Source organism: Varanus komodoensis, unplaced genomic scaffold, assembly GCF_004798865.1.
Source record: "Varanus komodoensis strain SLA01 unplaced genomic scaffold, ASM479886v1 scaffold104, whole genome shotgun sequence".
In the NCBI taxonomy this organism is placed as follows: Eukaryota; Metazoa; Chordata; class Lepidosauria; order Squamata; family Varanidae; genus Varanus; species Varanus komodoensis.
The window spans coordinates 760,071-782,842 of NW_025335289.1; the positions used below are offsets into that span (position 1 = coordinate 760,071).

At 53.0% G+C, this 22,772-nt stretch overlaps 1 protein-coding gene across 3 annotated transcripts in view; it reads right to left on the bottom strand.

Moving 5' to 3' along the window:
- Positions 1-22,772, bottom strand: part of SMARCC1 (SWI/SNF related, matrix associated, actin dependent regulator of chromatin subfamily c member 1) — an 86,725-nt gene that overhangs the window by 21,685 nt on the left and 42,268 nt on the right. For 2 of the 3 annotated variants that reach the window (XR_006413678.1, XM_044419498.1), the window contains exons 17-23: positions 22,429-22,542; positions 21,352-21,411; positions 13,220-13,478; positions 11,251-11,412; positions 4,691-4,752; positions 2,857-2,965; positions 1,663-1,817 (exon numbers count right to left, since the gene is read on the bottom strand). Coding sequence is in view for 1 of the 3 variants with exons in the window: in XM_044419498.1 (XP_044275433.1) it covers positions 1,663-1,817; positions 2,857-2,965; positions 4,691-4,752; positions 11,251-11,412; positions 13,220-13,478; positions 21,352-21,411; positions 22,429-22,542 (921 nt within the window). In the remaining 2 variants the exon portion in view is untranslated. The remainder of the gene's footprint in view (positions 1-1,662; positions 1,818-2,856; positions 2,966-4,690; positions 4,753-11,250; positions 11,413-13,219; positions 13,479-21,351; positions 21,412-22,428; positions 22,543-22,772) is intronic. The other variant, XR_006413679.1, reaches the window with a different exon arrangement.

Below are 22,772 nucleotides of genomic sequence, written 5' to 3' on the forward strand. Positions count from 1 at the left end.
TAGACGGTGTTTGTACAGATGGATCACTAGTGTCGACGTGCCTGAAAGGTAATTCTGACCCTTGTATGATTATGTGGACCTTCGGTGCTCAAGCTGACCGAGCTGTGCTGGGTTAACTTCCAATAAAAACGTGACGGAGTCGCACCCCAAAGACAAAGGCAAGGCTCACCCAGGGACGCTACGTCTTCCGTGTGCTTCTAAAGCAAACCAAGGCGGAGGCTGCTCCACAAGTCATTTGGGAGCCGTGCCGTTCCTAACGGCATGAAATGAGCCCCCGCTTTGTAAGCGCAGAGAGCAAGTCATTAAGGGGCTTAAGCCCCTCCTCTCTGAGGGCCTCCCTCTTCAAAGGGCAACGGGAGAGCTCAGGCAGAGCGGAATCCCTGCCGCCCCCACAAGCACGACTCATTCCTGGCCGGCCGGCCGGCCGTCTATGGGGCCTTCTCCTGGCCCCGCGGCAAGTTCCACAGGCTGCAGGGGCCAGCGAGGGGCACCCCCTCCAGCCGAGCCAGGTGTGAGAGCCCTTAGGCCAACATGGCAGCCGGCCCGATGCCAAGGCCCACCTTTCATCTTACACTGCTCACACACAGCCCCTGCTACGGATTCTACCACCTTCTCTCTTCCCTCCTTAGGGTTTGTTTTTCTGTTGTTGTTTTTTGTTTGTTTTTAAAGGAGCCCATGGTTCCTTCAGGGGCAATGTGAGAGACGCCACCTTAGCGGCTGCTCCCAGACAGCGGAGCCGCGTGCCAGAGGTGGCTGGGCCGGCTTCCTCTCGGCCGTGCTTTTGGCAGCACCCGCACGTTAGCCGAAGCAGTGGGCCTTTCGCCTGCCAGCCGGGTTGTGGGGCTGGGCTGGGCCGGGCTCCTAGGCTGCGGCTGCACTTTCCGTTTGAATACACTGGCTGGTCATTCAAATCAAGCTTGTTTCTAGAAATGCGCAGCTCCTGGGACTGTTAGCTGCCTTGCGGAGCATTTAATCGGTGGAAAGGCAGAGCACTCGCTCATCAGTCAATGATGGCGCCCTTTTGGGAAGATGGCACCCCTATGAAGCGGCAGCAAAAGGCCGATGCAGGGCAACCACACATTTAAGGAAGCTGGACTCAAGAAGCCTCCCGTGGAAGCCGCGCACAAACTGTGCTGAGACTGGGGGAGAAATTCTGCTCGTTAGCTTGGGTGCCAGACGATTAAGAATGCAGCAGCGGAACTGCAGCTCTGAACGACAGAAACACAAGGGCATTTCTCCTGTTGTGTAGGAACTACACACAAGTTTGCTTCAGACACAATTTGGAATGCATTAAGTTTCTCCTAAGTGACTGTTAATGGAGTTGTGAAGGAGGAATGCTTGGCTCCGTTCTCCAGTCTTCAAACGACCAAAAGAAACAGCTCATCAAATATTGTAAAAGAAGCTGACAAACTTTCTGGAGGGGCGCTCTCAGTGTGCCTTTTAGGAAGCCTACAATAGCAGCCTTAAAGCATTCAGGAGGAAAGAAATTTCCCTTAACAATCACATTCGTACAGCTGAAGCGGAGGAGCACAAGCAGCGCATTCTGAGGCACAAGAAACAGAGACAAGTCCCAGGGCTTCGCGACAATGCCATCATTTTCAAAGCGATCCCCGAACAGCACCGGAAATCAGATGCACTGGAAACCAGATGCACATAACAGACCTTGGCTTTGGTGGCAGCCGAGGCAAGAGCAGCAGCTGCGGCCGTCGCAACGTTTCCTTCAGAGATTTCGTGCTCCGCTCTCTTTTTCCCAGCGTCGCCTTCCTTGTCTTTGTAAACATCAAGGTTCTCCTTGTTCTCTTCGGCCTCCTTCTCATCTAAACAAAATGCCCTCAGTCAGCCTCACGCGCTGCTTTGCTGGCGCCGGGGCCAATATTATTGTATTTTGGTGAGTTGTGAACAATTATGAAAGAGCCTGAACCGCACGGCTAACCTCATTGTCAAAAATACATCACGCTCTTATCATTGCTGCGCTGCATCGCCTCCTCCGAAGAGCTAAGAGAACGGACACCTGCCGACTCTAAATAGCGAGCCTCAAATTAATGCAAACGGGACGCACAAACCGAAAATGTTGCATTTACTGCACCCAACCAGGAGCTTCCCTCCCAAATGCCAGTCACTTACAGGGTAAAGTAAAGGGGCAGGTACATCAAGGCCCGGGTTTCCCAGTGCCTGAGCTTCCTCACGGCACTCAAAGAGCACCTCTGCCTCGTTTGGCTGACTTCTCGCACCTGCAGGCTAAGTGGACCATCACCTGGGACCGACTGCCAGACTGAATGGTGCTATTTCTGGCAGTGGCTTTCCTGCTCTGCCTTGTTCCACTGTGCAGGCAGCCTTACTCTGCTTCAGTGCCAAAAGCCTAAAAAAGGTAGCTTAGATTTTTTTTAAAAAGCAAAGTTCAAATATAGTAGACTCAATTGTTCTGAAGCACAGAAGTACATAAATTATGCAAGTTCCAGAGATTGCACCAAATGAAATGCACAGAATGCCAGAGGGTATTTGACATGTGCTTCCTTAACTTGGATGCCTGGAAGGAGAGAGGATTGCTAGGCTGCCCACCTCTTCCTTCAGATTCGAGCCAAGCCACTGGCTCAGAAATAGGAAGAAAGAGGCCTTGCTCATACCAGCTCAAGTGTAGTGCTGAGAGGGAGAGTTCCTGACTGAAGCAGGAAAGGATTTCAAACCAAGATTTAGTGCCTGAGCCAGGCTTATGAGGAGAGGCCCCAGAATTTACTGCTGCACTCCAAAGGAAGGAGAGGCATCTGTTATAGTTAAATTTATGGGACATCCCTAGAACAGCTGGAGAGGTCTTTAAAGTCAGCACACAGCTGGGAGGCCGAAGGTGCAATTCTCTACCTGATTTGGAATCCAGAGGGACTTCGCCATCTTGCTCCTTTTCTGCATTCCTCTCCTCTTCTCCTTCCTTGTTTCCATCTCCTATTTCATTCTCTGCTTTGTTCTCTATCTAGAATGTGAGAAAGGAGAAAGAAACATATAACCCTTGACACAACGCTAAGGTTCTTCAAAATGGTTGGAAAGGAAAAGTTTCACCAAGTTAAAAAGCACAGCAACAGGTCAAAGCAAGTAAGAGCTTTCAAAAAGCTAGAGGCACAAACAGCAAGCAACAGGTGACTTCAAACCGAAAGGGATGGTGGCGGCAAATGTTGCCTTATTGAGAAAGGCTTCCGATCCCTTGCAGAAATCCAGGGAGGGGCAGGAAAAGCGGAAATTTAGTCGTAAGAATCATTCAAAGGCTTCCGTATTTTAGAATGGCACTTTAAATACAGCTATTTCCCCTGCCGCTCCATATGCACTACAACCTAAATAATGCGAAATATGTGGCAGAAGTGTGAGAGGCGGCAGGGAGAACAGAGGGGACCTGGCCCTGACGGGCAAGCGGGGAATCCATGGACAGGGAACGAGAAGCAAACTCCCACAAATGTCTGGTCCACAGTGCAGCAGATGAGAAATGTGGCGGCCATGATGCTGTCCCTGTGTGGGGGGAGGGCAAGTCCTTGCACACGCGCGTGTGGCTGTGGTGGGGCCCAGGCCCCCACCTCCCTGTGCTGCCTCGGGTCACAGTCCAGTGCGCTGCTGCTGCCACGGCATGCAGCGGGGCCCCTCGAGATGGTGCTGGTGGCGGATTCTCCCGGCTCTGGTGCACGCGCGGATGCTACAACTACGCCAAGGCCGGTCTCGGGCACGGGGAGCCCTCGCCACGGTGGCCCAGCTCCGCTCTGCTCGGGGTTTCTTCTCCTAGGCAGCCCCGCACTCCCTTCCCAGGAACGAGGCCTGCAGAGGGGGCTGCTGAGCCCCCAGCCCCTCCACCCCACGAACAGTGAAGCGGCTTCCCCAGCCAGTTCGCAGCGCTGGAGACCTTGGGATTTTCAGCCAATGCACAGGAACCCAGAAGGCAGGGAGGGGGCTGCCCCGGAACCTGATTCTGGATGCCCCCGGCGGGTGGCAGCGCTTAAGGTTGGTGCTTTTGCTATTTACCGCTGGTATTTCCCTCTCTCCATTGCCAAAACAACATGACTGGCTCTGCGGACGGCGAGCCTGGACCTGGGGTAGCCCGGAGCACGCGGGAGCCTTGCCTGAGGAAGGAACACGCCTTAGGCGGAACCGGCTTGTGCTCAGCCCGTCAGGGCTTCTGCTAGGGGGCCTCCGGAGCCCATGTCGACCCTTCTGAAACTTTCATCTGCTTCTGGAAGACTGAAACGTTCCTGAAATCCTGCTATGACCATCGGGGTTTCTAAAAGCACGTTTATGGAGAATTGAAACCGCGCGGGCCCATCCAGCGTGCCGAAGACACGTGGATGGAGGACCACAAGCTCCCTGTGCTTTTGGGTCTCTGCAGTTACATTTCAGAGATATAATCCTATCCCTGCCCAGCCCAAAACTGCTTTTCTCTGCAGTCTGGAAGAGGAGAAAAACAGTTTCGACACTTCACACCAGTGTGCTCAGTAACAGATACAACTGGTGTTAATTGAGGTAGAAAGCAAAGCGCTTTCTTAAATTCTGTTTCTGCTGTGAAGCTCTTTCCAGCAGGATTTTGTGAAGCTGGGACTTCATTTTCACTGAGCCACCGGTAGAATCTACCGAATTAAAAGTATTAATGAGCTATTAATTCAGATTCATTCAATCACTGAAAATCTGCATGATTTAAAAAAATCTCACTAAGCTGTCAGACCTTAACCTTTTCTGCCTGTGGTCCATCTGCTTCTGTCTCCATTTTTTCTTCTTCAGCGCCATCTGCAAGAGAGAGTGACGACACTTAATCCAAGCAGGCCTCGTAGTACCAGGAAAGGCTTGCTGATCGTCCATCGCGGGACTTCCGGAAGCGCTTCGCTTGGTTTTTCAATGCACTTCTCGAAAGCATCACTGCGTTGCACAATACGTTTGCAGCTCAAATCCTACGTTTTTTGTCTTGGGATAAAACAGATAAATCTTCAAACTAGAGTTTTAAAGACCATTCTGTCCGGGGGAGCAGCCCAGCACACCTATGCAATCATTTTCTCATCTAAAAGTTTTGACCCACCTGGTCTCACGCAGTGCGTTACAGAACAATAGAAACACGAACGTGCAAATTAGAACGAAACACTCAGCAGAGCAGCTGCTAATTTTCAAGCATCAGGTGCAACCTGAAATAAAAGCGCCTTCAGGGCTGGGTTATTTTTAAAACAAGCCCATTTGGGGATGAAGTTCCAGGGCTGTGGGGCCATCACTGAGAAAAAGCCCCACCCTGGGTCCAGTGGCTGCTGCTGGTGGGCTAGAGAGCGGGGTCCCCGATGCTGCGTTTAGGGCCAGGACAGGCTGGTGCAGAGGCCGCCACTTCGGGCTGCAGAGACGGAAGCTGATACTGCACAGCCCCAAACTTTCTAAGGAGGTTGTTACACGGCAGCCGTTCCTGCTTGCTCATCCTAAAGGCTCATCCTCATACGGGGCTTTATGCCATCGCCGCAGGAGCTTGTCCAGGCCACACTGCAAATGCAGGAAAACCCTTTTGCGAGTGACTTGTTCCCGACGGCTAAAAATGCCGAACCAGCTAATACAGCTCAGAGATGCACATACACCTGCCAGATGCTTGGTGCTCTGACAAGACTTTTTAAAACTGTGATGCGCTTGGGTGGGGCTTCCCCGTCAACAGAAATGGCGAGGGGGCAATTCCGTGCACAGCCCCTTTACCCAGCGGAGACAGCTTCCTTCCCTTGGCTCCCCGAGAAGCTTGAGGTACGGCAAAGGGGCTGGATCCGCTCAGGGGACTCAAGGGTTGGCCTGCCAGTCTCCCGAGAACTCCGGCTGCACTTCCAGTGGCTTGGACTTCGAAGACGAGCCGGCAGTCACTCAACGGCACTTCTGTGTTTACAGGCTAGGTGGGAAGGCAAAGCAGTGGCTCGCGAGCCGCACCTCTTCCTGGTGCCCCAGAGGGGTGGGGGAGACATTTCTACTTCCCTTCCAGAATCTCAGGGCTTGCAGTCGAAACACCCCCAGCTCCCCTGGCTTCAAAGCACCACTGCTGGACTTGACACGAGAGAAGTTCAAAGGCGCATTCTCGCCGGTTCTGTGCAGGGATGTGCTCCCGGGCGAGCCGTCCTCTCCGACCTTCCTCATCGCCCTTGAGCTTAACCTCTAAATGGTCCCATGAGCTTTGCAGAGTTGAGAAGGAAGGTCGAGGTTTGACCATTAGTGACTTCAGCCTGGGAAAAAGCTCATGAGGCCGGAGGGCCCCCGGAGGGTAAGGCCTCCCCTGGCCGTGTCCGGACAAGCCCGCCTTTGCACCTCTGTCCTCACAGAGAACAGACTCCCCTACCCATTTGCTGGCTCCCCTCCAGCTCCGACACATCGTCTCCCACCTACGGCTGTCCGCTAGCTGCGTGTGCCTCAAGGACCCCCAGGTGCTGCTGCGTCCAGCCCCCAGCAGACCCAGCCAGGGTGGCCAGCAGCTGGCCGCACTTGGAGAGCCGCAAGCCTGCCCTGCACGATGGCGTGGCGGGGCCATGTTCGCAGAAGCCACCGGCTCCCCAGAAGCTGTCTTTCTTCCTGCGGTGGGCCAGTCTGGGGGGAATTCCCACGGGGGGCCCAGGGCACTACGGCTGGCGCCCCCGACAAGGCAGCGCCCCCCAGCACACACTTCTCGGGGACCCGAGGGGAGCTGCGGGGACCTGGGCCCCTCCTCCCGAAGCACCTGGTCCCAGCGTGCGTTGGCAGGCTGAGCCCAACTCTGGCAACGATAACAGAGTCGGGAAAGGAAGCACATTCATGCACATTTTCTTAATTGCCGTAATTTATAGGCCCGGATCGAAAGCCCTGATGCAGGGTAAACAGTCCTCAGCGAGCTGCCACTCCACACCTCCACACAGCCTGTAAAATAAGTTAATTGGATATATAAAACTCTCACAGCCGCCAATTAGAAGAACATCTCAAGGCAAAGACTTGTTAATGGGTAGTTCAGGGAAGCTCCCCTTACTCGGGTCCTCTGCGCCGTTCGTATTTCACAGCACGAGGCTTCCTGGGGAGCGCAAGCATGCCTGCGGCAAGAGCCTGACCCCATGTGGGGGCCCGGGGCCCTTCTGCCCAAGTGGCTCCTCCCCTGAAGGACAAGGCTCTGGTTTGGGGGTGCCCCGGGACCCAGAGTTCTCACTCGAGGCCTTGGGGGCATGGAGCATCTTTTACGCATCAGCTTAAGCTCACACGCCAACTGCAACCCTATCTGGGCTCAGAGAGCAACCAGGATGCCGCGGGATATGGGAACAAAGCCCTGGGAGAAGGGATGGAGAGCACGGGGCATGCGCAGCCTCGAGAAGCACCCTACAAGTGCTTGAGAGGCCGCCACCGAGGAGGGCTGGGCTCTCTTCTTGCTCATCCCAGAGTGCAGGGCACGGAATAACGGGCAGAAGGGGCCGGCTGGACATCTGGAAGGCCTTCCTGACTGAGAGAGCAGTACGACAATGGAGCCACTCCCCCAAGGAGACGCATTCGGCCACCCGAGTGGGACGGTGCAACTCGGTGTCCTGCATGAGCAGGGGGCTGGAGCCGAGGGCCCCTCTGGGCCTCTCCCAACTTGAGGAGTCTGCAACTGAATCCTGGCCACACTGCCCCACACTCCGGTCACCCCATTCGGGTGACGGCAATGCGCAGCACAAGAGGCTGCCTTTAAAAATGGTCCAGACACTCCAACTGCTCCAAAGCAGGGCGGCGAGACCGTTAACGAGGACCGGCTCACGAGAGCATCTTACCCCGATCCTCCTCCAGCTACACGGGCTGCGGCTGAAGTGCGGGTTCGCTTCAAAGAGCGAGCGCTAACACCCAGACCTCTGAACGGCTTGGGGCCCGGTCCTCTGAAGGATCGCCTCCTCCCACACGTACCTACCCGATCCCAAGGTCACCTTTGGGGGTCCTTTCCTGGGAGCCCCTTCCAGAGGAAGTGAGACAAGTGGCTACTGGGGGGGGGGGCGGCATTTGGTTTGGCCCCGTTTTTGGAAAGCGCTCCTCAGAGAGGTGTGCCTGGCACCTACTCCACATTCTTTTCGGCACCAGCTAAAGATCTTTTTATTCTCCCAGCATGTTAACGGTTTGACTCTTGACATTCTCTTTAATAGTTAAGACCTTTTTATTTAATTAATATTTTAGTATTGAATTTTATTATTGTATTTTATTTACTTGCAGCCAGAGTGGGTCGTCAATTTATTTATGCTGTCAGCTGTCCAGAGACATAAGTAATTGGAGGGCAAACAAATTTTATAAATAAATAAATAAATAGATAGATAGATAGATAAATAAATAAATAATAGTGCAGTTAATTCTGAGCAGGTCCAACTGCAACAGCTATTGAGGTTTCATTGTTTCAAGCTAATTTTGTCATGTATGTATGCATGCTTTCATGTCTTTAAAACTTGTGCTAACCACCCAGAGAGCCTCAGCTTTGGGCAGTACAAGACGGACGGAAGGACGGACGGGGGTGTCCTCCTACCTCTCTATCATCTCATGTCCACAGATAAACCCGCGAGCTGCCCCCAGGAGCAGCCCCAGCCAGCGGGGGCCGCTTCCCTACCCTTCCCCCCCCGCAGCAGCAGCCAATCCCGCAACCACCCGCCAGATCCCTCGGCTGCCTCTCAGGCCCACCCACCGCAGGGGCGGCAGCCTGCCACCTGCGCCCACGCCTGGCCCCAGGCCTTCTGCTGCACCAGAGAGGGAGTCCGAGGCCTCGGCAGAAGCCCAGCAGGCTCCCCGAAACGCTCAGGTACGGCAGAGCCCTCACGAGCTCTGCAGGCAGAGGAGTGGAGCTGCAGCTTCTACCACAGCGCTGGCTCAGCTGGGAGCCGTGCCGGAGGAGAGGAGAGGCGATGCGAGGCAGGAGACGCCGCCAGCGCACCGTTTACAGGCACCGTCGTCACACGAATGCAGCTGAAATCCTCTCAGAGGCATTCCGAGCCGCTCCCAGCCCCGGCTCCGCCACGTTACGTGGTACAGGGGCAGCTTTTTTCCTAGTGAAGACAAGCGGATGGCTGCTTATACTCCTCAGCTGCACCGCCAAGATAAGCATCCTTACGTCTCTGGAGCAATCGGGTTTTAAGCAAGAGCCACCTGCTTTTGTCGCACAGAAATGCCACGCGGCCCCTCTCCACACACGGCTGCCGCCGCAGGAGCGCGTGGGCTCAGCCGAGGCCTGTTTCCGCCAGCGAAGAGCCGCCTCAGCACGGAGGCGCTGCAAACCGTCAAGTGACCCAGTTCAGCCTTGCCAAACCACTCCCCCGGGGAGAACCGTCTCCTCCTGCCCTAATTTATTCCATTAGTCACAATCAATGCAAATCACACGAACTGTCTAACATGACGTGCAGAGCTCAGTTAATTTCTCTCATTCAGGAACCATCCGCATTCCGTGTGTTAATATTCCAGCCCAGGTAGGGCTCAGCAATCTGCACCTGCAGGTGGCGGGTGAAAGGAGGAACGAACGGCCGCCCCCCACTTCTAACCGTGTCAGGATAATTAACTGACCTGCCTGCCCGACTGACGGGCAGCTCCCCTCCGTCCCCTCAAAGTGTATTCGCAGCGCAGACTAAGCGATCCGTTTGGGGCCACCTTCCCTGACGATGTCGGCAAGGGCTGCACCGGATCCAGCCCCTGCCGCTCCGGCTGCAACAAGGGTCTCGGGGAGCCGAACTCTGCCGGGAACCCTGGCAAACCGAGAGGCATCGTCCCCAAGCCGGTGCCTTCCAGCTGCCCTGGATTACGACTTCCATGGTCCCCAGGGCTGGCTGTGGATGAGCGGGCTTGTCCTTTGGCACCTCTGGGGGGTGCCAGGCTGGGAAGGGCCAGGATGGCGATCCACCTCCTTCTGTGCGGGACCACTCACCCCCACTGCCCCTTCGCTGGCCAGCTGTGTGTGACCCCGTCCCGGAGAGAGGAAGGCGGGGAAGGAAACCAGAGGAACCGGGACACGGGCGCAAGGTCCCGAGGCCGGCGTTTTCACGGGTGTTGCTCGACGTCACAGTGACCTGTCTGAGCCCGCCAGTTTCTGGCACTGGGGCATGACAGACTGGGGCCTGTGTGGCTCTGAGCGCCTGACGAGCACTGGGGCAGAAGAGGAAGCTGCTATCAGCAAACCTGAAATAAGAACCCTCCTTGGATAATTTAGCAAGGCAGGAAATCAGGTATTTAGTGACCAACGTGTTGAGAAAACACGGCTTTCTGCACGCAAGCGCCTACTTGCCAAAGAGCACGCTCTTCTTCACCCGCCTGCAGGCGGGACAGAGCAGAGAACGCAACCTAGAAGCAAAACTGAGCTCTGAAGGGACCGAGCTGCGGGATCTTGTCCTTAGCGGAATACCGAAGCGAGCGGACGTATGCGCCATGGCGTTCCGTGGTTATGCTTGCACAAAGTGGAAAACTTCTAGCTGGATATAAAGTGTGAGCATCGGATGAAAGGAAGTTTGCCTCGCCAGGCTCTGAAGCTGCACATCCCAGAGCAGTATTTTCTTCTCAAAGATTACATTCTCCTGTGTAGGGCGATCTGCTCACATGCAGAACCTGTCATGCTGTACCCAGACTGACCATTTCCGGGACTTGAATGCGTCCTTGACCAGCGATGCTATTATGGCATTTGTGCAATGACTGGGGGAACAGCAAATGCTCTTATTCGAGCTCGTAAACATAACCGGAACGCTTCATGAGGTGAACGTCTGTCCTGGGAGTAAATCTCTCACTTGCAAAATAGCCCGAACCCTGAAGTGCAGCTTTAACTTTTTCACACGTCTCAGATCCTCAAGAAAGATCTTAAGGACGATTCCAGCTTTCCCACTGAGATCACGCTCTGTTTCTCTCGGGCTGATAAACGATGCGGGCAGCAACAGTTGCAGGAAACAAATTTACATGTTAGCAGCAGGTCAGGTGGGGTCTGGGCTACCTCAGTGGGTTTTTATGAGGATAAAATGGAGAGGGAAAGATTAGCAAAACTGCCTTGGGTTTCTTTCAGGAGGAGAAAAACAGGATATAAATCGAATATATTGATGAATGTGCTGTCCCCAGTTATTATCTGTACTTACTTTTTCGTCAGGCAGGGGCCAAAAATGAATCCTGTGGCACATTAAAAAGTGACGACAACCCTGTCTTTATACCTACACACCTGCGAAGGTATTTTCAAAGACTAGCCATGCTGCGCCACGTGAGCGCTGGAGACGCGGCACAGCTTGCCTTCGGTCATGGCCACCTTTGGCTGCCCGAAGCTGCAGGCCAGAGCCTCTTGGGACTCACCAAGCTTCTCCGGCTCGTCTGGAGCTGTTCCGGCAATGCAGCTGCTCTCCAGCCCATACGTGGGGTCCACCTTCCCAGAGACTCTTGCTGCCTCCTGCACTTTCTTGACGTGGGCCTCCACCAGTTCCAGCGGGACCTCCTCTCGGACCCGAGAAAACTCCTCTGTGGAAGAATCAACGTTTGTTTGTTTATTTATTTATCGATGCATATTCTGCCTTTTTCCCCAAAGGGCTCAAGGCAGCTTACATCCTTCTCCTCCTCCACCTCATCCCCACAACAACAACCCTGTGAGGTAGGCTGGGCCGAGAGCCTGGGACTGGCCCAAAGGCACCCAGCTGGCTCCATGGCCGAGCGGGGACTCGAACCCGGATCCTCGGAGTCCCAGTCCCACGCTCCTAACCACGACACCACTGACTCAAATAAAATAAGGAGTCAATGCTGCTCCATCAAATGAGTTTCTGCTTTATTTCTGCTGCCTGCCTGCAGATGAGATAAAGGTGAGGTGCACATATTGTGCAGAACAGCACAACACGTCTCAGGAAACTGGAGAGCACCAAATCCAATCTGCTTGTGCCAGACAGGTGGGTTGGCTGGTCTGCTGGGAGATGAACCTGCAGTTCTGCACCCACTGCAAAGCTCACCGTGTGTTAAGCTTCAGGTTCTGCATTTCTTTCCTCCCAGGTGAGCTAATTCCTTTCTTTGCTAATAGCCTGTGGAATTTTCTGCTCCGTTTTTCTGTTCTTTTAACTTGCAATTTGGCGTGGTCATTCATAGTTATTTGCATAATAAGGTATTTTAGGCAGAAATATTCCGTAGACATAAGGACTGTGTCCTATTCTAAATGGCTACTCCTATAAGGGCAGGAAGAAATTATTGTAGCATAAATGGATCGGCTGATGAGTTTGCAGCTAGTGGGAGGGGGTTTCAGTTATGTATCAATAAAAAATATTTACCAAACATGTATTTAGCAAAGGAGTGGTGAGTCAGAAGGCAAAACCGAAAAAGCCCACCAGGTGTGCGAGCAGGGGATTAATGGAGCTGATGGGAGGCTAACAAAAATTAACCCGGTAAGTTGACGGATTAGCGGAACAAAGAAAGATGAGTCAGGGCAGACAGCAGACCCCCAAATTAATGACCAGATACTTGAAGCAGAAGCAGCAGGGAAGCCCTGCGAGTTTTAAAAGAGGAGACATGAAGAGGGAGACATGAAAAGAGGCAATTTTAGCAGCGGTATTTTGAATTGACTGATCAAGAAAGATGACAGGTGGAAAAGCCTTCAAGGGAGGTTGCTCACAGACTGATATTGTCAAAGACGCCAAAAAAGAAGAGTCATTTCCAAATTCTTTTCACTTCATTAACACTTTAAAAAGCAGCATTGCCTCCCCTCCCCCCGCATCCTGCAAATCTCCCTTCCAACTTTAACATACGTATTACCATTGCAGAGCAATTAATACTACAAGGACCGCTTCATTCACAAATCTGCTGAAGCATCTTGGGAAGGACTTCATGAAAACAGAATCAAGGCCAGGGGCTGGCAGGAGAACTTGAAGCTTTCGTAACAGGTAAGGCAACGGCCTTTTGAAGCAATTTGTTGGGCTACAATGAGAGCAAATTAATGCCTGGCATTTAGGGAACACTTGGGCTTAGGCAGTGCTTTGCTAACATTAACCAATTAAAAGATAAACGGCAGGAGGCAGCAGATGGGAGAAGGCACGGAGGCAGGCATCAAACCATTTCCTTGAACAGGACTGCCAACTCGTGTGCAGCATCAGTTTTGTTCAAAACCTTCCGACAAAATAATCGGCATCTTTGCAGACAATTCCTCTCAGGACTTTTGGTGAATTTATGACGGATGAAGCCAGGAAATGCTGGAAGCTTTTCTTTAAGGCTAAGATTAAGTCAGTACCAAGCAAGGAATTAAGACCTTCTCAGACAAGATTGTCAGGGGGAAAAGAAGGTGACACCATACCTAAAGCTGCTTTGGCGGCAGCAGATGCCACCCGCGGATCCACAACAGATGCCAGAAAAGCCACTGTGCTCATCACGGGGTTTCCAGACTGGCTGAAAGGCACTGGCTGGTAAGCCAAAGGGCCCAGCGAGGCATCCGAGTTCTCCAGGTAGGGGTCTTCGATGGGAAGCCGCAGGAAGTGAAGGATGCACTCATCCTGGGTGCGGCTTCCCACATGCTCAGAAACTTTGTTCCAGTCATCTTTGTACATTTCTAGAGCCTAAGAAACAGAGGGGAAATCCAGTTGTTAGAGACAGAGAAACAGACAGAACCACACCACCAATGCAAGTGGATTTATAAATGTTTAACTGCAAAGAATGCTAGGAGATGAGCAATGATTAAACACTTGTCCAAATAATAAAAAAAACCCAACTTTCTGGGCTGCTGAGACCATAAACAAGCGCTAGAAAAGTTGGCTTATATACAGTCACTGCTTTTCAAAAATAATTTTCTAAAGATTTTAATTTTCATACAGCATTAAAATAGCAAATCCATACAACTTAAGATCTGGGGAATCAGGGAATCCATATTTCAGAGAGGTGAGTGAAAGATAAGTCACAGAAAGAGCTGGGAAACAAGTTATATGTGGAAAAGTCATTATAGATCTGACCAGAACAATAAACAATAGAGATCTGTCTGACAGCAGGATTCCTGAAGGGAAGAACAGAAACCTTCTTTCTGTCTGTCTGTCTTGGAAGCGATCTGAGTGAGCAAAGCCCCAGGGGAGACGTATCGGTGGCATGAGCTTGCCCCCAAATGCCACGCCAAGCAGCCTTCGATGGCACTGCGCCACTGTGCTAATTCTGACCCCTTCTGGTGGCAAGCGGGTTCTAGCCTGAGTCCCAACCGGGCACAGGCGGCTCTTCTTTCCACAGTCCTATTATGAAACCCGAGAGAAGGGAACGGACTCTTCCATTCCGCTGACCAGCTATGTTATTAAGAGGCAAAGCAGATGCAGCAGTACCTGCCGCATGAACTCCCTTCTCCCTCATCTACTGGGACGTTTCCTCAACGGCATCTTTTGGGAGAAACTGAAGCAAAGGAGATGGCAAACTGATGGCATTCAGCGCTCACCCCCCCGCACTTCCTTGGACGGCAGCACAACTCACAGGAGTTAAAAAATTAACAGGGAGAACTAACCCACAAGGTTGGTGTTGTTGTATGCCATCAAGTCATCTCCAGCTTACGGCAACCTATGAACAAAAGCCTTCCGAAGGCCCCGTCCTTTACAACCCAGCTCAGCTCCTGCAAGCTCCAGGCTGTGCTTCCCGGATGGAACCGATTCATTTTGTAGCTGGCGCTCCTCTCCTCCTGCCGTCAACTTTCCCTAACAAGACTGTCTTCTCCAGCCAGGTCTGCTTTCCCAGGATGCGTCTGAAGTACAACGGCTTCAGTTGCATTATGTTAAAATCCAGGGAAGGTTCTGGTTTGACCTAATGCAGGACCCCCTTGCCTGCCTTTCTATCAGTCCAGGGGACTTGCAAAGCTCTCCTCCAGCAACACAGTTTGAATATATCTGTGTGTCCCCCCAACATCAGCTTTTTTTACTGTCCAGTGATCAGGAATAAAAAAGCGTGGAAGATCTTCATCCTGGTCTCCGGTGTGCAAGTTTGTGAAAATGTTCGTGTGAAAGTAATCACCAACAGTGTGACTGCCTGGGCGACGCCGCATCCACCCCAGGCCTGCTCTTCTACAAAATTCCACGTCGGAGTCACCTGGCCTCTAACGCTACCACAAAAAGCCATTTAATATGGCGGGGGGATGAAACTGCACTGAAGACCACTCGCTGAAGCCAAACGTCGTCACTCTTAGAACCGGACTCAGATTAGTCATGAGTCGTCTGGTTCACTTTGCAGCTAGAACAATGAGGGCAAATGCGGGGGTGGGGTGTTTGTTCGAAGCTTTTCTATACTGTCCTTGACCAGGGTCTCAGGACGGTAATACGAGGCACAGCCTCGATATTAAATAACATATAAAACCCATTTTAAAAACAACATTCAGTCTCAAAATATTGGGAAAATATAAAGGTTGTGGCCTGGTGCCAAAGTAAAGTGTCGGCACCAGGCACACCTCCCTGGGGAGCATGTTCCACAGCTGGGGCATCACTGCAGAGAAGGCCCTGCTCCAGCCTGATCTCTCCCAAAGGGGGCTCCAGAAGAAGGACCGCCAATCCAGGTCTTAGGGGGCAGGTAGGTGATGAGCACGTGGTGCGGGCAAGTTTAATTATGCACCGAGAACTGGGCATTTGCTCTCTGAAAGGATCAGGGCCCTTTTAGCAGAATCTTGGTTTGCCACTCAAACTGTAGTCAATTCCAACTCTTCGAGCCGGTATACTCAGAGAATATAAGCATCAGGAAACACGTTTGTCTGATATGTACTTTATGCATGTGCACCAAACTGTGAGAAACAGCCTGCAAGAGTGAAGAAAAGCAGCTGTAAAGTAAGGAGGCCCTCCAGATGTTTCTGGACTGCAACGCCCACCACTCCTCACCACTGGCTAGGGCTGATGGGAGCTGTGGTCCAACAGCAACCAAAGGGACACATATTCGCACTCCTGCCATAGCAGCAAGGAGTCAGGAATTGCAAGAAGGAGCCGAAGGAGAACTGACAGCTGCGTCAAATCAGATTTTCTTCCATGTTAATGCGAACAGACAGGCTGGATGTGGCAGGGGCCAACAAACTGAGCTGCAGCCCCCAAATTTCTGATCAACCTGGAATGTATTCTCAGTGCAGCGCGATCAAAGTAATGCAGATTTTCAGGGCTTTGATGACTGGGCAGAATAGGTGGAGATCAGGGATAGGTTATTTGTCCTAATTTGTCAGATACACTAATTTTCCCATGCCAACTTTTACTTCAACACTTACTTTCGTTGTGCTTGTTTTAAATTCAGCTAATAACATTTACTTTTATGTCAAGTGGAATTTGCTTTTCAATAAGTATGCAAAGTAACTATCCCAACACGAGAGGGATTGAATCCATAAAGTAAGTCACAGCCCAGAACTTGGAAGAGCTGGTCAGGGCTGTCACGGACAGGGCATGGGGGGGGGAGGGCTTCATCCAGAGGGTGGCCGTGGGTCAGAGATGACTTGACGACACATAATGCCAAAGCAACTTTATGAAACTGCCTGCTAAACTCTACTGACGGTTAATCTTGGAGAGTTCTATTCCTTGTCAAACAGACCACAGGCAGGCAGGTAGGCAGGCAGGCAGAGAGAGAACTTGGAAATTTAATTTTTTGATGCTTAGTGGCAAACGTATTTGCTTAAGGACTGTGTGAGGTTATCTACAGAACTTGATTTATGTGTGGGAAGTTTAAACACAATGGAAATCCTCTGTACTGTTTTATCCAAACGTTTAATGCGAAAAAGAAAGGAAAGCAGAGGTGCGCGGAGTGCAGAATTCTAACACCTGCTCAGGGCCCTCTCTGTCCGTTGAACTAGGACAAGGCCCCGCACAACGATCCTCGCGTGAATTGACAGCTTGGGAGCTTCCTTCTCACCTTGCTTAACAGCTGCACAACAGTAACCTAGTTGCCCCTTTTCAAATATGGAGCATTTAAAGTCAGCCGAGTGGCTAACGAATCGCTTTATTGTACAGTTCTGGAAATCTCCGCTCGACGCTCCTCATGCTATGAGCGGCAATAAAGCCAGCATACAAGGCCGCAGCAAACCGCTTCAGCACCATGAGTGCTTAAACCACCCGCCAGGTGCATCATCCCACGCTATTATTCTAAACATTACATGCTTATGATGCTAATCGAAGTGGTGCCAGCTTTTCATCCTGCCCATGCAAGCAGAATCCCTCGGTGCTGTTCAAGAGCGCCCAGCTCCTTACGTCTGCCTATGGAACACCTCATGTCTAAGCAAGCCCCACAGGCCTCTTCCGGCGCAGCGTCACCTCTCCGCACCTCATCGGGGAGGCACCTCATCAGGTGGAAGGCCTCGGGCCACGCCGTGCCGCCGCGTCTCACGAAGTGAAGCGAAGTCTGCTGCACAGGACCGCCGTTATGTACCGTGGGTGAAATTTGCCACCCAGTGCTGGGGAGTCTGGAGAGGTCGACCAACATGCCGCCGCTCTCCTAAGCACCAACCCCGGCTAATTAATTTCCTTCTAAGGAGCATGGGAAAGTCTGTGCGCACTCTGTGCAACCCAAGCAGATAAACCAAAGCCAGATATATTGTGAGGTTTTTCAGCTAGCAAGGTTGGAAAGGGAGCAGAAACAGATCCTACAGTCAATATTTATTATATATGGGGGTGGAGGGGGGGGAGGGAGGGAGAGCGCATGCGCACATATCTAAGCAGTAAACTAATACTACTGCAGAGGAAAAAAGGCCAGAAATCTTAGCGGTGCCCTGCAGGGAAGAACTACAGCAATCCATCACAGGGCCAGGAATTGATCCGGCGGAATGAGGGGACCATCGAAGTGGAATACGGCACGGCGCACACAGAGGAGAAGCCAAGCTGATTCTGGCTGCTCCCCCGAGACTGCAGGAGATCCTGGGCTCCCCAGGTGGGCTGGTCCTGGAACGAGTGACTCTGCTGGTTCAGGCAACTGAATTCACACAAGCAGAAACTGCCTATGTTGTCAGGCCAAAGAAGACACTGCCAGAATTTGGTGGCCACCACTTCCCCACTGAGACTGCAGCCCGACACTCTCAGACACGCAAACCTGCCCACAACCCCTGCATCTGTATTGAGCCACAGCTTCTGAGAACGTGGATCCAGGAAGGCTTTGGTGTTGAAGCAATGCAGAGAGAAGTTGGGCCGATGCAGAGAAACAGCCCAGCTGGTGTTCCGTAGGATTCTGGACCACGAAAAAGACGCAAGGGAAGGGTCCGAAGGCTGCAAATGCTCCACGGGGGGCTGTGCCCCTGCAGATGAAGAGTCTCCGAATGAGCACGGAAGAACCTAAGCGAGCCTTTCCGACAGCTCTTCTCCATGACCCGGACTTCCCCACTTAATATGCCGACTGGCAAGGGCCAAGCTTCAGCAGGCCCTGAGCAAGACCGGAAGGCACCGGGCAGCTCGCACGGTGAGCTCAGTCCCACGCGGGAGCGGCAGGTGGATGTTCGTTCTGAACAGCCCAGGCTGCTGCCACCCCTGCTGCCTGCCAGAGACCTGCCCCACCAGCATCCCTGCCTTGGCCTGTGCCCTTCTCTGTCGTGCCTCCTCACCAGCAAGAGCCCCGGAGGACGCCTGCAGGTCAGGCAGCAGGTGCACCTTTTCTCTGCTTCCCTGCCCTGCACCCAGGGCAACAGAGGTGAGAGAGGACGCCACCGCCGTGCAGATTTTAAACGTGAGATGGAAGCACCAAGGGATGGTGGCGCTCTCAACAAAGGATAGGAGGGAAACGTCGGCAGGGGCCACGGAGTCCCACCAAGGCCTCTCAGGCAAAGGGGCGGAAGTTCAAACAAAAGCGCCACTCCACGGAGGCAGGGGCCACGTACGAGGGAGACATCCCCTACTTCCGTCAGGTCCAGATCCCTGCCACGCGCCCGACAAAGGGCTTGAAAGACACAGTCGGCCGAGAGCAGCCCGCATGCCGAGCAGAGCTCCAGGGAGGGAGCGTGTGACCCGGTCCCCCGATGAAACAGCCGCACAGGGCTCGGGCTTTGTGTCCAGACACAATTCGGCGTGCCGGGGATGAGCTGCGGAGCCGCGGATGCCGTGGGACCAGGCTGCTCCGAAGGCTTCACTCAGTATCTCCCCTCGTGCTTAGGCGAATCAGGCCGCCTCCCCAGAAGGCTTACAGTCGGTGCATCTCTATGTCAGAAATAGCTGTGCCTCAAGTTCCAGCACCTGCCGCTTCCTCTCACAGCTTCTGGCATCGCTAGAAAGCCATTCAGTATCACCCCAAGTTCACAAAGAGTCGCCTCAGCAGGTGTGACCTCTTTCGTAGAAGATGTTAGCAAGATCTGATTTGGGCAAACACAACACAGCACACACAACTAGATGTGCAAGATTTATGTGCTCTCATGTTTACGGCAACCCCGAGGATGTCAGAGCCACAGATGTAACAATCAAAATCCAACTACGAAGTTCTTGTTTATTTCATTCCATTTCTATACTGCCCAACAGCAGAACCTCTCTAGGTGGTTTATCACTGTTCCTTTAAACAAGACAAAAGAATGAAAACAACCATTCAAATGTCCCTCTGTACAAAGTTTAAAAATTTACAAATACTACAGCAACCTGTAAAAAGCACTTGGTGCCTACATCAAGCAATTAAATAAACTTCAGGTATCTTTAAATGACATAGAGGGATGTCTTCACCCAACACCGAAAACGGGGCAAAGTTGGTGTTGCGCATGTCTCGGTGGGAAAATCATTTCACAGTTGTGGGGCAGCCACTAAGAAGGCCCCGTCTCTGTGTGACCTTCCAAGTCTCCTTCAGAAGTGGCGACTGGAGGAAGGCTCCAGATATCGCTCAGTGCCCAGGCACACCGCAGCTGGGAGAAGCGTTCGGCAAACACTGCGGTCCACAGCTGAGCAAGGCTTCAGAGGTTAGCACCAGCATTCTGAATTTGCTGCTGAAGCAGAGAGGGAGCCAATCCAAACAGGCCAGAGCTGGTGTGGTGGGGTTCAGAGTTTCTGGTTCCGGTTCTTAGCCTGGCTGGAGCACAAACTGCAGCTTCTGAGCAGTCTTCAAGGGCAGCCCCACGTAGAGAGCACCGCAGCAGTCAAGCTATTACCATGGCCTGGACTACCAAAGCCTGGCTAGTGCTGGCCACACAGGGGAAAGCTGGAACCCCATGTGAAGCTGGCCGAAGGCACTCTGGGCCTCAAGTAACAAGGACAGCTTAAAAAAAAAAAAAAAAGGCTCCCGCAATACGAACTTGCTCCTTCACGGGATGGAAACCCCTCCCTGTGCATGCCAAATACCCCCCACCAAGAGCACCTCAGTCCTGCCTGCACTGAGCGGCCGGACAAGTTTGCCAGCCCTCGTCCGCTCCCCCGTTGCAGCCCGGCACACGCCCACAGCCTCCCTGGAAGGACATCTAAGCAGGAGGAGAATGGGCTTCCTCCAGCCCCTCCGTGGAGACGCGCTCCGCACCCTGGGGTGGCCCGCCGGGGGCTTCATCGGGCAGGTGCTGCATGGTGCAGAGAACAAAGCGCACGGGTGCAGCAGCCTCCTCCGAGCACGCCTTCTGGAGGGGGCCGTGCAGCCAGAGCCAGAACCGCAAGCAGCCCGGCCCCGGCGGCGGCGGCTCAGGGGGCTGCCCCAGAGGAACAACGGGGGCAAAGGCGCTGCAGGCCGCCGAGAGAACCAGGGCTGTCGGCAAGGGCACTCCTCCCATCTCTTTCCCGGCACAGGGCAAAATACAGAGCAACCCAGGCTGCTCTGGTGCCAAACCTGGCCTGAACCCCCGAAATGGATCCAGGGAGCTGCTCTCAGCCACAAGTGCCCGGAAGTGGTGGGCCACCAACTGCTGAAGGACGTTGCCCAGGAGACAAGCCATGACCAACCTCTTCCAAGTGGCTGAGATGGGCAGGGTCTGTCTCCCTGAGCACCTCCTTGGTGGAGCTGCCTGTTTACACCTTGCTGCCTCTCATAAGCCAGGTGGGCAAGGAAACGGTACGATGTGGTTCCACGTACCTGTCCAAGCACCTTGCCAATGTACTTGAGCTGTATCAACCAACACTCATCCGAAAAAACTGCACCAGGCTGTGCTCCGAGTACGTCACCTCATTCAACTGCTATAACACTAGAGTTATGAATGAAGATGGAGGCAAAGATTTTCTCCTGAAGATATCCAGCAGATATATCACAGCAGGCCTCGGACAGATCCAGGAGGTCCTTGGGGCCAGGATGCAACAAGCCCCAGACAACCCTCAAAAGCTCCCCTGGGTGGCATGGAGAAGACCGAACGGAGACCGTGAGGTGTGGCTTCTTTGCCGCAACTTGGGATGAGTGGCCCCCACCCCTGCAGTGCGCAGCTCGCACACACCCGTCAGTTCCGCACAAGTGACCGTCCAGCACAGGTATAACTAACTTAACTCAACTGAAGCTCGGAGTTCGACTGCTTTTCAAATTCTATCCATCAATCTCCTTTTCTCTGTATCCACAACTCCCAATTTTACATCGTCTTACCTCCAGGAGCAGCAAAGTCTCTTGCTCTGTCCATTCTCGCCCGGCGCTGGCACTTTTGCTCTGAAAGGAGGAGGGGAAACTATTCACTTAGCCGTGCGTGGTCCCGATGAGTAAGACAGTCCTTGCCAAGCGGTGGGCCTGGCGGAATGGCTCCTTCGGGGTGACCAAACACGCTCTTCCTAGCTCTCGCTTGGGGCCGGGGCAACCCGAGAGCAAGCAACGCCACAAAGCGAGTATCCCAGACTTTAAACTAGCATCGATGCATAATGAAAACCGTATTTTTTCTGAAATAAGTACCTACATCATTAAAAATGTAATAAAGCATAGCCGTTCCTAGTGTATCCGCTCAAGGGAGGTCAACAGGTGCCGTATGTAGGGATCAGCTCTGAGCCAAGCACGTGCATTTAAAGGTCAGGAAATGCGAAAACTCAGAGACGTCTGCAGGGCACAAGCCTTAGAGGGGCCAGGGCCTGTTTATTAAAACGAGGTGTTATTTTCTTTTAAGCCACAAGGAGACAGGCAGACAACTCAAGAGGCTGCTCTTGGGCCAGGTGGAACCCGAGGAAAGCCGTGCCAGACCGAGAGCGAGGCTCCAGTGCTGGACCTCCCCCAGCCTTCCGCGTGCAGTGTGGCCACCCACCTGCCTGAAGAAAGCCCTCATGCAGGACACGGGTGCAAGAGAACCCTCCTGCCTCTGCTCCCCAGTATAGTCGGGCTGCCTGACTCTGGAAGCAGCATGCAGCAAGCAGGCCGAGTGGCCATGGCAAGCACATCCTCCAGGAATTCGACTAATCCCCTTCTAGAGACATGCAAATTGGTACCATCAAGGCATCTTCAGGTAAGTGCTATGTGAAAAAGCCCCCCCCCCCTACCTGACCTGAAACTCCTACCAATCAGCCCCATGGGGTTACAGGAGCAAGGAAAAATCCAGCAGTACAAGAGCAAGAAAAATTCCTCTCCGCCAGGTTCTTCACCCAGGCACGGAGCTGTACGACTCGACTCTATCTTCCCTCCACACTAAGGAAGCTCCGCCTTGGGTGACCTTCTTGAAAGGAGGAGGAACAACTAGTGACTTGCCTTTGCGAGCGTTTTCTTTGAATAAATGTCCGTGCGCAGCCCAAAGTTCTGTAAGTCAATAGGCTTCTCCTTGTTTTTCTCTGGAAAATTCAACATTTGCTGAGCAGCCGGAATCTATGGAAAGAAATGTAAAAAGCGACGTCACCAGAGGGAACACCCGAAAGCGTCTGAGACAGCCGCACCTGGGGCATGTGGCTGGTGCCATCCAGATGTTTTGGGGTGGAATGCCCAGCATCCCAACCCAGCACGGCTGCGGGCTGAGCTGTAGTCCCAAACACCTGCGGTCAGCGGATTGCCTAGCCCGAGCCAGGCACAGTCGTAACATCATCGCCTCCGTGACTGGA